At 37.6% G+C, this 12,992-nt stretch overlaps 1 protein-coding gene across 7 annotated transcripts in view; it reads right to left on the reverse strand.

Annotated features, from left to right (window-relative positions):
• The window catches only part of LOC109553366 (A disintegrin and metallopeptidase domain 3-like), a 113,685-nt gene that overhangs the window by 86,582 nt on the left and 14,111 nt on the right, over window positions 1-12,992 (reverse strand). For all 7 annotated transcript variants that reach the window (XM_070781461.1, XM_019953337.2, XM_070781465.1 and 4 more), the window contains 3 exons: window positions 7,198-7,276; window positions 779-855; window positions 153-306 (listed from right to left, as the gene is read on the reverse strand). In XM_070781461.1, coding sequence (XP_070637562.1) covers window positions 153-306; window positions 779-855; window positions 7,198-7,276 — 310 coding nt within the window. The remainder of the gene's footprint in view (window positions 1-152; window positions 307-778; window positions 856-7,197; window positions 7,277-12,992) is intronic.

Raw genomic sequence — 12,992 nt, forward strand, 5'->3', positions numbered from 1 at the left:
TTTTAATATTATGACTACACAAAATATATTTAAAATAAATACCTTATAAGAGAGGCTTTATTATAACCAGTATTACTTTAAATTTGTTTTCCAAATGTAACAGAAATCAATGTGAATATGTTTATCACAATTTGCATACACGAGTTACTTACATTTGATTTCACAAGAATTTTGTAGGATTGATCTGCAGATATGGGAGAAAAATCACTTTTTTTATCTCTGAACGGATAAATAACATGCTCATATGTAGTTGAAGATTCCAGTGGTTCAATTCCATAACTGACATTCTCAAACTGCAATAATCCCCTTAATATTGAAACACATAACAAAGAAATTAAAAGTATGGATTTCTTAATAATAAACATAAATAAATATTAAAAGAAAACATTAAGTAGAAATTTGATAATGCTTTTGTCATCTAATATCTAATAATAGCCCCATCCTACTTCCATCAACGTGTAAACCCAATTTTCTACCTCCTTCTATCTATTATAGCATTTAAGAGTCATTGCAGTTCTAGAGTGGCTCAGTAATAGGGATATTTCTCATTCCAATGACAGCTATTTCTGAATGAATTTTATAATTGCAAGCCTGGGAGAGACACAAAGAGTATAGTGGAAAAGATAAGACAAGCAGGCACAGAAAGTAGATGAGAAGAAACAGTGTCACAGTGTCAGTGTCTATTTTCTTTGTCTTCCATCTACCCTTCAATAAGTTTCTAAAAGTTAAAGGATACACTAGATATCGACTATGGTACATCTCTGGAATAGGTCATTACCTGAGTCCAGAGCAGGTACTAAGTGTCACAACTGAATTTGGAATCTCTGTGGCATATCCTTGATAAAAGCAATGGCCCTGCACAGGAGTAATATAAAGATACATTGGTAATGATTAGTAAACAAAGAGTTTGGTTTTTTTGATAACCCTCATTCTAGACATCATCAAATATCAAATTTAAGCATTCCATGATACAATTCAACAGACACTTCATTTTCTTTTTATCTTTCTACAGTCTTTTCCCCTTGACACTCTTCTAACTATAAATAATCACAACTCCTATTCTTTCCAAAGTGATTTTTGCTGTAAATCTGAACTTTCCATAAATAACATTCTGATCTATATCTTGTCGCTCTCAGTCCACATTTTGAATATATAGTCTAAAAATGCTACCTCAAGGTAATCACCAGCATTAATTTGACTTCCACTGTGGGCATTTCATTTGTTTCATTCTAAGTAAGACCAAACTATCTTAACTGACATTTCTTCACTATTTTTTAATATCTCACCATGTTGATCATCCTTACTTGAAAGTCTCTTCTCAATGGACTTTTAAAACATTACTCTTCCTACGTTCTCCACTGATACAGTCTTGTACTGAATATTTCCTTCTCTTCCTTAAGAAGTGTAGTGATATCTAGAATCAGCCTTGTTCCTCAGTTAATCCTGGACTATGAACATGCTATTATCATCACATTCTCATGTATGGATGTGATTCTATGGCATTAGTGTCCATACATACAAATCCATCAGTAAGCATTCACTCATCTCAATACTCGACTTAACTCCTATCTCCAACCGATAGTGGCAGAGCATACACACTCCACTGTCAGACAACATAGCAGCCAGTTCTGCCCACAGTGGTGTCAGTAAACTATGCCACAAATCTTCACAAAGATGTAGAATGCAAACCAGGTCCCAACATTTTATCCAGCAGAAGACAGCATCACAGTTTATGCATCTCCTGGCCTTGCATGCCCAATAAGAGAAAATGATCCTCGTGAGATAACTCTCAACACTCCAAACTCAAAGCAGCAAAGAGTGGCCTAGATTAAAAACTTTCCTCTCTCAAGGGCACTAGCAGAGACAGACTGAGAAGCATATTGATAGCCAGTGACTGACATACAGCTAGAAGAAATGTTCTCCATTATATGGTTCCCTCATCAACCAACATTACGAAGCAACAGAGGGTGGCCCAGGAAAGAAACTTTTCCTGCCATGGGCTGCCCTGGCAGAGATCCAGTGAGCTCCACATAAGCCAGGAAGAATGACGGACAACAAAATAATATCAAAAGTTCCAAGAAGGCTAAATGGTCACTGGAGCAACAAGCACACTAAATTTGAACTTAAACTGGGTGATTGTCTTCAACAATAGAAGATTTCAATGACAAGCATACAATATAAAACTATATACTATATCAAGAACCAAGAATATCACAACAAAATGGGAGAAGACACCAGATGCTGCATATTGAGATTAGCCACATGCTGGAATGATTCAATGGATTTTAAAGCAGCTGTGAAAATACTCATTCAACGAACATTTTAAAAGCATCCTGAAAAAGCTGAAAGAATAAGGAAATTTCAGAAATGAAATAGAAGCTATTAAAAATAACAACTAAGAAATTAGAACCAAATAATATAATTAAAAAAACCCAAACAAACAAAGAAAACAACCCAAACTGGGTAGGAACAAATGCAGAGTGCAGATGACAAGGGATGGAATCAATGAACTTGAAACAGATGCATAAAATTTACCCAATATATAAATCACAGGAAAATTAATTAAGAAAGTGAATAAAGTTTCAAGAACACATGGAACATTACCAAACATTTTAAAATATATGTCAGAATCCACGAAGGAGAACCAGAAAGAATTAGCAGAGTAGAAAAATTATTCAAAGAAATAAAGGCTTAATACTGGTCAAAATATGGTGGTTTAGAAATCCCTAGATCTGCTATCCTCCAATAAATACACCAAGTGAGTGGCAATTAATGCACCAATTCCATCTGTGAGAGACAATGAAATAACAGACTGGCTTGTGCACATCTTTTGGTGAATGCAACATCAGATGCACCAAAGCCAGTAGGGAGATTTGGGATGCCTGTTCACCAGAGAATCTGCCCCAGAGATTAGATTAGATTAGAAAGAGATAATCTAGCTTCCAGATTGACCAGAAGAGGGTGTTGTTCAAGCAAGCAGTGCCCCAGTGTTTTTGAGGAGAATACGCAAGCAACAGGGTCACCAAACCTGGGCAGTCTAGTCACCCAAAGCGCAATGGAGATCGTGGCTTGGGTTACTTGACACCACTGACTCCCTTCCCTGCTTGTCCACACTCATCACAGAGTGAGAAGAAGCAAAAGCCCACCTCTCTGCCTCCACTGCAGGAGACAATCGTCTACGGATTGAATGCAGTGCTCCCTCTTCACCAGTACTACCCCAAGAACCAGCATCTGTCCCTCCGATTTTGCAGCACTGTAGCCGTGGTACAGTCTGCGGGAGAACAGAGGCACTGACCTGGGATGACAGAGCATCCCTTCTAAGACAGAGCCAGAGCAGGAAAACCCCACAGAGGTCTGCTTCTACCTGAAGAGAGAAACAGCTGGTAGAGGACCCCCAAATCACTGGCCGGGCTGGTTTGTGGGGGTGTCCTTCTGTACATGGAAGGACACGGAAGGTCTCATGAAGACCCTGTGAGGGGACTGCTTTCCTAATGAGCAGACACCAAAGTAGAGTGGTAAGTAAAATGAGGAATAAGGAAATGATATTTCAAACAAAGGAACAAGATACAGGCTGAAACTGACACTAGTGAAATAAAATTAATGTACCTAATAAAAAATTAAAAATGAAGATTTTCCCATAAAGATGCTCATTGAGGTTAGGAGAACAATGCATGAACCAAGTGAGAGTTTGAAAAAAAAACAAAACAGATAAAATATTAAAAGTATCAAACAGAAATCATGGAGCTGTAGAATAATTGCTGCTGTTGTTTACTTGCCAAGTCGTGTCCAACTCTTGCTACCCCAAGGACTGTAGCCCACCTGACTCTTCTGCCCATGGGACTTTCCAGATGAGAATGCTGGAGTGGATTGCCATTTCCTTCTGCAAGTGGTTTTCTTACCTCATAAATTGAACCCGTCTCCTGCATTGGCAGGCAGGTTCTTTACCACTAAGCCACCAGGGAAGCCATAGAATAATAACTGAACTGAAAAAATTCACTAGAAGTCTTCAACAGCAGATTGCATCAGACAGAAGAAAGACAGTTCAACTCCAGCAGATCAAAGGAGCAAAGGAAGACAGTAGAAAGTGATCAAATCTTACAGGAGTTATGGGATAGTAATTAAAGTTTCCACTCTGGAAACTAGAAAAAAAGAAAAGCAAATTAAATCCGAAGTAAGCAACAGCAAAGAAAGATTTAGAATTGATAAACCTCTTGCCAGGCATGCTAAGAGAGATGATACTAATTACTGACATCAGTAGTATAAAAGAAGTATCTTAACTATAGCCTCATGTACATTAAAAGAATAATAAAGGAATGAGATAAACAACTCTATGTCCACCAATTTGAAATCCTGGATAAAATGGTCCAACTACTTGAAACACACCATTTGTCAAACCTCATGTAAGAGGAAATAGACAATCTGACTACGTCTGATTCTCTTAAAGAAGTTGAATAAAATTGATCACCTGCCAAATCACAAAGCAGCAGGCAGGCCCAGATGTTGTCACTGTTGAATTCTGCCAAACACTTGAGTAAACCATATCAAATCTCTACACATTCCTTCAGAATATAGAAACAGAACAAATACTTCTAACTCATGCTATGTGGGCCAATGTTATACTAAAACCAAAACAACCAATAACACTTAAAAAAAAAAGAGCTACACATTAAAATCTCTTATGAGCATATATGCAAAAATTCTCAACAACATATTAGGAAATAAAAATCAACAATAAATTTAAAAATTGTAAACCAAAACCAAGTGGGGTTTATCCCAGATATGCAAAGGAGGTTCCACATTCAAAATTCAAGTAATAAAAGCAATTACTACATAGGTTAAAGAAGAAAAATATTGGTAAATTGAGCAATGCTACAGAGTATAAAGTTAACATATGAAAATCATTTGTGTTTCTACAAACTAACAAACTGTCAGAAAGAGAAATTAACAAAACAATTCCACTTACAATAGCATCCAAAAGAATAAATTTTTTGATTAAATTAAACCAAGAAGAGAAAGACCTGTACTCTAAACCTATAGTACAGTGATGAAAGAAATTATGACACAATGGAAAGAGATCCAGTGATCATGGACTGGAGGAATTCTTATGGTGATAATACCCATACCACCTAAAGCAATCTACAAATTCAATGTGATTCCTATACAATATCTAATGGCATTTTTCACAGAACCAGAAAAAATGATCCTGAAATTCTTATGTATCCACACACAAATCCGAAAAGGTAAGGCTGAGGTATCGCATTTCCTGATTCAAATGACATTAAGCCTTCTCTTTCCCTCAATCTTTTCCAGATGAATGGTCACCTATTAAGTTTTGTCCTTAACATATTAGAATAAGAAGAGCCAAATAAACCTGAAGCAAGGTATCAGGGAGAAAAGAAACACAGCAAAAAGCTGTGACATTGAAAATAACAGTAAAGAAAATCAAAGCAAGAAAACAGTCTGTTCTTTGATATGTGCAATAGATTGAAAAATCTCTAGTAAGACTGACAGTTAAGGAAAGAGGAGTCACATATCATCAATGATTGAAATCAACCAACACATCACTAAAGCTCCTGTAAGTCATTAAAAGAATAATAAATACTATTACAAAATTCCATGCAGAAATGCCCCCAAGATGATACAGACCAATTACTTAAAAAACTACAACCTACCAAAGCAATTAAAAAAAAACAGATAAATAAAATAGCCTATAACTATTAAAAAATTGAATTGCTAATGTAATAGCTCCCAACACACACACATGCAAAATCCCAAAGCCCAGGGATTTCACTGTAGAATTTTACCAAGTACCTTAAGAATTAACAAGTATTTTATACAATGTCCTCCTGAAAAGCAAAAGAGAATGCATTACTTTTTGATGTATTTAATGAGGCCAGTATTACTCTAATCTAAAAATTAGACAAAGTCACTACAAAAAAAGAAAATCATAGACCAATGTTTTTCATGAAATTTGACCCCCAAAATTCTCAAAAAATTGTTAGCAAATCAAATCCAGGCATGAATAAAAATTTCATACAACAAGACCAAGTTTGGATTTTTCTAGGTATGAAAGATATTTTCTAGGTATTGTATCAATATTTGAGAATCAGTCAAAGCAATACACTATCTCAACATCATATGATCATATCAACTAATACAGAAAAGCCATCTTATACAATTAATTACAATCCCCATCATGGGGCAGAAAAACAAACAGATTCTTACCAATCTAGGAACAGTGAATTTCCTTAACTTTGTAAAGACCATATTAAACAAAAAAACCCAAAAACCTATATCTAACATTATCCAATTGTAGGGAATACGTTATCCCTACAATTCAGAAAATCCAAACTCGTAAGAAGTCCTATTTGATTCAACTCTTGTACTATAGTTAAGACATTATTCCTAGTCAGAGGACCAAGTTCAGTGTGAGACTCACCCTCTGTGCTTCCTTTCTGTCAGAGGAAGAATCTCTGATTTTTCTTTTAACTGTCTAATGTCTGAAACCAGGTGCCTCATGAATTCTGTCCTACTTTCTACTTGCAGGTGGTGAGAAAGAGAAATGCTGTACTGGTTACCATATTTTAAAAATCATTCTCTCTGAATTGTAGCACAGCAACAGAATTTGAACAAACACTCGCATTCCTATCTTCTCCATCATCTAGTCTGGCAAAATACATATCTTAGACTAAAGCTAACTTCTTCATATTCTTTTAAACATTTTTTTGACTCTTATCTGCATTGGGGGATATAATTCAAATTCCTGTGGTTTTCATGTAAACATATTACGATTTAGTACTCAATATGCTATTGCAGCTTTATTTTTCTGTGCTTTTTCTGTGAAGTGGTTTCCACTGTTCCCTCCACTGCTCAGCTTCTATGACACTTTCATCAAAACTTTACCCTGTATTTAGAGGCTTTTGAGTTCCTTTTCCCACTTCTTTCTGCTCTCAAATTCCTACAACTACTTCCAGAGAATGTAAATGACCTTTTCAATTAAGTGATTCCTGAGTTTCACATTCTGAAATGCTCATTCTATTCAACATGTTTTCATAGCAACAGCCACATTATGTTTGGGTTTGTGATCAATCTGCTTGCCCAACAATCTGGCTGAGCATAAGGGAGGCTCATTCTTCCCACCAATGATGTCTTTACCACAAAAGGATAAAAATCTACAAAACATAAAGTAAAACTTACCTTTATAAATGAAGAATCTGGATATAACACCCTCGATTTGTTGTATGAATACACCAGGAGGTTAGAGTCTAAAAATGACCTAATTCAACCAAAACAATAAACTTTGTCTTAATAACAGCATTAATAAAAGTAATTTCCAGAGTTATGACATTTTAAAAAAAATATTACTTTCCAATTTATGAGCTTAAATATGCAAAAATTAAATGGCTTCCTTGGACTGCAAGAAGATCAAACCAGCCAATCCTAAAGGAAATCAGTCCTAAATATTGACTGGAAGGACTGATGCTGAAGCTGAAGCTCCAATACTTTGGCCACCTGATGCAAAGAATGGATTCACTGGAGAAGACCCTAATGCTGGGAAAGATCGAAGGCAGAGGAGAAGGGGGTGACAGACAATAAGACAGTTGGATGGCCTGAGTTTGAGTAAGTTCTGGGAGTTGATGATGGACAGGGAGGCCTGGCGTTCTGAAGTCCATGGGGTCGCAAAGAGTCAGGCAAGACTGAAGGACTGAACTGAACTGAAGTGGGTTCATCTCTCCATTGTCTACCTTTCTTTCTGATAGCATATTATGTATATAAGAAAAAACAAGAACCAGAATGACCAGATACAAGTGTGGGCACTGTAATGACACAGATTGATGTCTAATAAAATCCAGGACTTCCAATACCCAAAGCAAAGTTTTTATAGATTCAACCATCTATACATCTCATGGCATAAATGCTTTTGTTATAATTTGCTAATAAGCAGCCATGGGTTGATAAATAACAAAAAATTTACGCTTATTTCATTAATTTTTTTTTCATAACTTATCCTAGGCTAAAAAACAACCTCCAAATTCCCAGTGCTTTAAAATTAAAACAAATGTTGTTTACAAGGTTACTGCAGATTCAACTCCACAATGCCTTCCTTCTGGAACCTAGGAAAAGACATGGTCCCTCTATGGAAACTGCTTCTCTTGAAGCAGTAGGAGAAAAATTGTAGAACCACACACTACGTCTCAAAGTCTTTGTTTGGAAGAAGGATTCTAGTCTTTGGCTCAAATATCATATGTTATTTTTACATAAATGTGATATAAATGGAGTTTGGAGCTATAAGCTTCTTACTAGGTGGATGTTGATTACCTTGGAACAATCTAACATGTTTATGGTAGGAATGAGATAGGGTGGGACCTGAACTCTTTACTGGAGTACTTGACCTGGGCAAATGTCTCCATGAGTAACAAATGATAAAGGAACTATAAGGGACTAAAAATAACTGCCTGCATGAGCAGTCTGGGTAAGTATGATCAAATTAGACACAAAAAGGCCACAAAGTGACCACCACTTCTGAGGTGCCAGGAGAAAAAGCAAGGCATAGCCTTAGAAAGCATCACTACAAACAAAGCTAGTGGATGTGATAGAATGCCAGTTGAGCTATTCCAAATCCTGAAAGATGATGCTGTGAAAGTGCTTCACTCAATATGCCAGCAAATTTGGAAAACTCAGCAGTGGCCACAGGACTGGAAAAGGTCAGTTTTCATTCCAATCCCAAAGAAGGGCAATGCCAAGAATGTTCAAACTACCACACAATTGCACTCATCTCACACGCTAGTAAAGTAATGCTCAAAATTCTCCAAGCCAGGCTTCAGCAATATGTGAAGTGTGAACTTCCTGATGTTCAAGCTGGTTTTAGAAAAGGAAGAGGAAGCAGAGATCAAATTGCCAGCATCTGCTGGATCATGGAAAAAGCAAGAGAGTTCCAGAAAAACATCTATTTCTTTTTTTTTTTAACTTTACAATATTGTATTAGTTTTGCCAAATATCGAAATGGATCCGCCACAGGTATACATGTGTTCCCCATCCTGAGCCCTCCTCCCTCCTCCCTCCCCATACCATCCCTCTGGGTCGTCCCAGTGCACCAGCCCCAAGCATCCAGTATCGTGCATCGAACCTGGACTGGCAACTCATTTCATACATGATATTATACATGTTTCAATGCCATTCTCCCAAATCTTCCCACCCTCTCCCTCTCCAACAGAGTCCATAAGACTGTTCTATACATCAGTGTCTCTTTTGCTGTCTCGTACACAGCGTTATTGTTACCATCTTTCTAAACTCCGTATATATGCGTTAGTACACTGTATTGGTGTTTTTCTTTCTGGCTTACTTCACTCTGTATAATAGGCTCCAGTTTCATCCACCTCATTAGAACTGATTCAAATGTATTCTTTTTAATGGCTGAGTAATATTCCATTGTGTATATGTACCATAGCTTTCTTATCCATTCATCTGCTGATGGACAGCTAGGTTGCTTCCATGTCCTGGCTATTATAAACAGTGCTGCGATGAACAACATCTATTTCTGCTTTATTGACTATGCCAAAGCCTTTGACTGTGTGGATCACAATAAACTGTGGAAAATTCTGAAAGAGATGGGAATACCAGACCACCTGATCTGCCTCTTGAGAAACTTGTATGCAGGTCAGGAAGCAACAGTTAGAACTGGACATGGGACAACAGACTGGTTCCAAATAGGAAAAGGAGTATGTCAAGGCTATATATTGTCACCCTGTTTATTTAAATTATATGCAGAGTACATCATGAGAAACGCTGGACTGGAAGAAACACAAGCTGGAATCAAGATTGCCGGGAGAAATATCAATCACCTTAGATATGCAGATGACACCACCCTTATGGCAGAAAGTGAAGAGGAACTCAAAAGCCTCTTGATGAAAGTGAAAGTGGAGAGTGAAAAAGTTGGCTTAAAGCTCAACATTCAGAAAACGAAGATCATGGCATCCGGTCCCATCACTTCATGGGAAATAGATGGGGAAACATTGGAAACAGTGTCAGATTTTATTTTGGGGGGGCTCCAAAATCACTGCAGATGGTGACTGCAGCCATGAAGTTAAAAGATGCTTACTCCTTGAAAGGAAAGTTATGACCAACCTAGATAGCATATTCAAAAGCAGAGACATTACTTTGCCAACAAAGGTCCGTCTAGTTAAGGCTATGGTTTTTCCTGTGGTCATGTATGGATGTGAGAGTTGGACTGTGAAGAAGGTTGAGCGCCAAAGAATTGATGCTTTTGAACTGTGGCATTGGAGAAGGCTCTTGAGAGGCCCTTGGACTGCAAGGAGATCCAACCAGTCCATTCTGAAGGAGATCAGCCCTGGGATTTCTTTGGAAGGAATGATGCTAAAGCTGAAACTCCAGTACTTTAGCCACCTCATGTGAAGAGTTGACTCATTGGAAAAGACTCTGATGCTGGGAGGGATTGGGGGCAAGAGGAGAAGGGGATGACAGAGGATGAGATGGCTGGATGGCATCACTGACTCGATGGACGTGAGTCTGAGTGAACTCCGGGAGTTGGTGATGGACAGGGAGGCCTGGCGTGCTGCGATTCATGGGGTCACAAAGAGTCAGACACGACTGAGCGACTGATCTGATCTGATCTGTGCATGATGCTTGTATACAGCACCACCAAGGGAATCTGCAAACTGTTGCAGAGAAGCCAATTCTGACTCCATGTTGGAACTGTTTCTGTGACTTGCTTTTCATTGCTTTTGTTACTATATTTGAATGGCCTGCCTCAGAGAATCCTGCCCCTCTGACTGACTGTAAACTGGAGTGCCTTTGTTCAGAACCACGTGCTGTAGATGGCAGGAAGGAAGAAATTAACACATCCTCTGCCTGAGACTTGGCATTCTAGGAGGTGTTTCTAAGATTCAAGGTCTTTTTACTTTGCTACCTCACCTCCCCCCATCTCTGATCTATAAAAGAATCTGGCATCCAGACCCCAATAACACGGTTATTTTGAAGTGCTAGCCTGCCATCTTCTCGGTCAGCTGGCTCCCCAAATAAAGTCTCTTCCTTGCCTCAGTCCCTCATCTCGTGGATTCATTGGCCTCTCCTGTGGTGAGCAGAGTGGCCTTGGACCACCAGTCCCCCCTGACTTTCACCTCACATGAGGAACCAGCTTGCCCTCCTCAGAGAGTGAGCAAGGGAACCTGTTGCTTGTTTTCACTCCCTCCTGCTGCAGCGCCAGTCTCAACAAAGCCTTGCCTGAATTCCTTGTCTGGCCACTTAACAATTTCTACTGACTAAAGAGTCCAAGGACCCTAGATTTCTCAAGGATTCCAAACATCAGGAAGCCTCTGAACACCAGGATAGAGAGAAACTAAAGCATTAACAGAGTGCTTTCTTCATCACTTCTTTTTTTGTTGTTTTTATTTATTTAAAATATTAATTTATTTATTTTAATTGGAGGTTAATTACTTTACAATCACTACTTTTCAATTCATATCTACTTTATTTGCTCTCATTCTTTTTTTAAAAAAGATTGTTAGTGAAGTATAGTTAATTTGTAATGATGTATAAGACAAAAAGATTCAAATATATTATATATATACACATATATACATATATATATACTGAAATGATATACTATGTATATCTTTATATATCAGTGTATATAATGATTAAAGAATCTGAATGGCCCATATGGGTTTAGGTGAAAGCATCTAGAACATGAATTCTGGAACAAGGGCAGAGCTACATTTTATAACTGTAAGCATTTAAATGGAGGTGGCAGAGTGGGAATCCAACAGTAATTCCTGGAAAAAAAGAAATCAGAAGTAAAAACCTTCACAGATATTTGACAAGAATTATTAAAATGAGAAAAAATTAGTTTGTAAGTTTATTCATCCTAGGCTCTTTACCAAAACCACACCTTTTGCTTTTTTATATGAAACAACACACCAATCTGCCTTCATCAGTGATATAAGGAAAATCAAGCTTCCTTGGTAACTCAGATGGTAAAGAATCTACCTGCAATGCAGGAGGCTTGGGTTCGATCCTTGGGTTGGAAAGCCTCCCTGGAGGAGGGAATGGCAACACACTCCAGTGTTCTTGCCTGGAGAATCCCATGGACAGAGGAGCTTGCTGGGTTATAGCCTATGGGGTTGCAAAGAGTCAGACATGACTGAGCAACTAAGCACATAAGGGAAATACAAGTGAGCACTGAAAGAAAAACAACGTCCAACAAAAGGAAATTGAAAAACAAATCAAAGGCAAAATTTAAAAGCTAGCTTCTAATGAACTAGCATTGATGGACAAGAACAGTCTTAAATTCAAGAAAAATTAATAAGCTTTCCAAGCAGACCATTTGGAGAAGGAAAAAAAAAGATAATATGAAACTAAAATACACGACGTGTGAATGCTATGTCCCTTCAGCTGTGTTCAGCTCTTTGACTCTACAGACTATAGTCCACTGGTCTCCTTTTTCCATGAGATTTTGAAATTTTGAAAGCAACGTTACTTGAGTGGGCTGCCATGCCTTCCTCCAGGGGACAGTCCCAACTCAGGAATCAAATCCACATCTCTTCTGTCTCCTGCATTGGCAGACAGTTAATATTAAGGAATCGAATAAATGTATCCAAGAAAATTTGCTTACTGTAAACATAATTAAAGGTTTAGCCAATAAAGAAAGATGCTGGCAGAATGCACGTCAAAAATAAAGATTTGATCATAGTTATAGAATATGATATACAGCACAGAGAAATAAGATGCAGGATGAAAGCATAAATCCCCCATGGAAGAAAATAAGGTATATGGGCTGAAAATTAAAAAGAAAACATTAAGGGACTTTGGATATTTCAGGGAGTATTAATGTAATATACATACATATACACAGAAACTCACACCCACCTATACAAAGAAAACATACTGGAAAACTTAAAATAGACTGTATCAAATTACAAAAATTTATAGAAAAGAAATATGACTCACAAATTCAACACATTGCCAAAATGTTA

The sequence above is a fragment of the Bos indicus genome, chromosome 27 (genome assembly GCF_029378745.1).
Source record: "Bos indicus isolate NIAB-ARS_2022 breed Sahiwal x Tharparkar chromosome 27, NIAB-ARS_B.indTharparkar_mat_pri_1.0, whole genome shotgun sequence".
Classification (NCBI taxonomy): Eukaryota; Metazoa; Chordata; class Mammalia; order Artiodactyla; family Bovidae; genus Bos; species Bos indicus.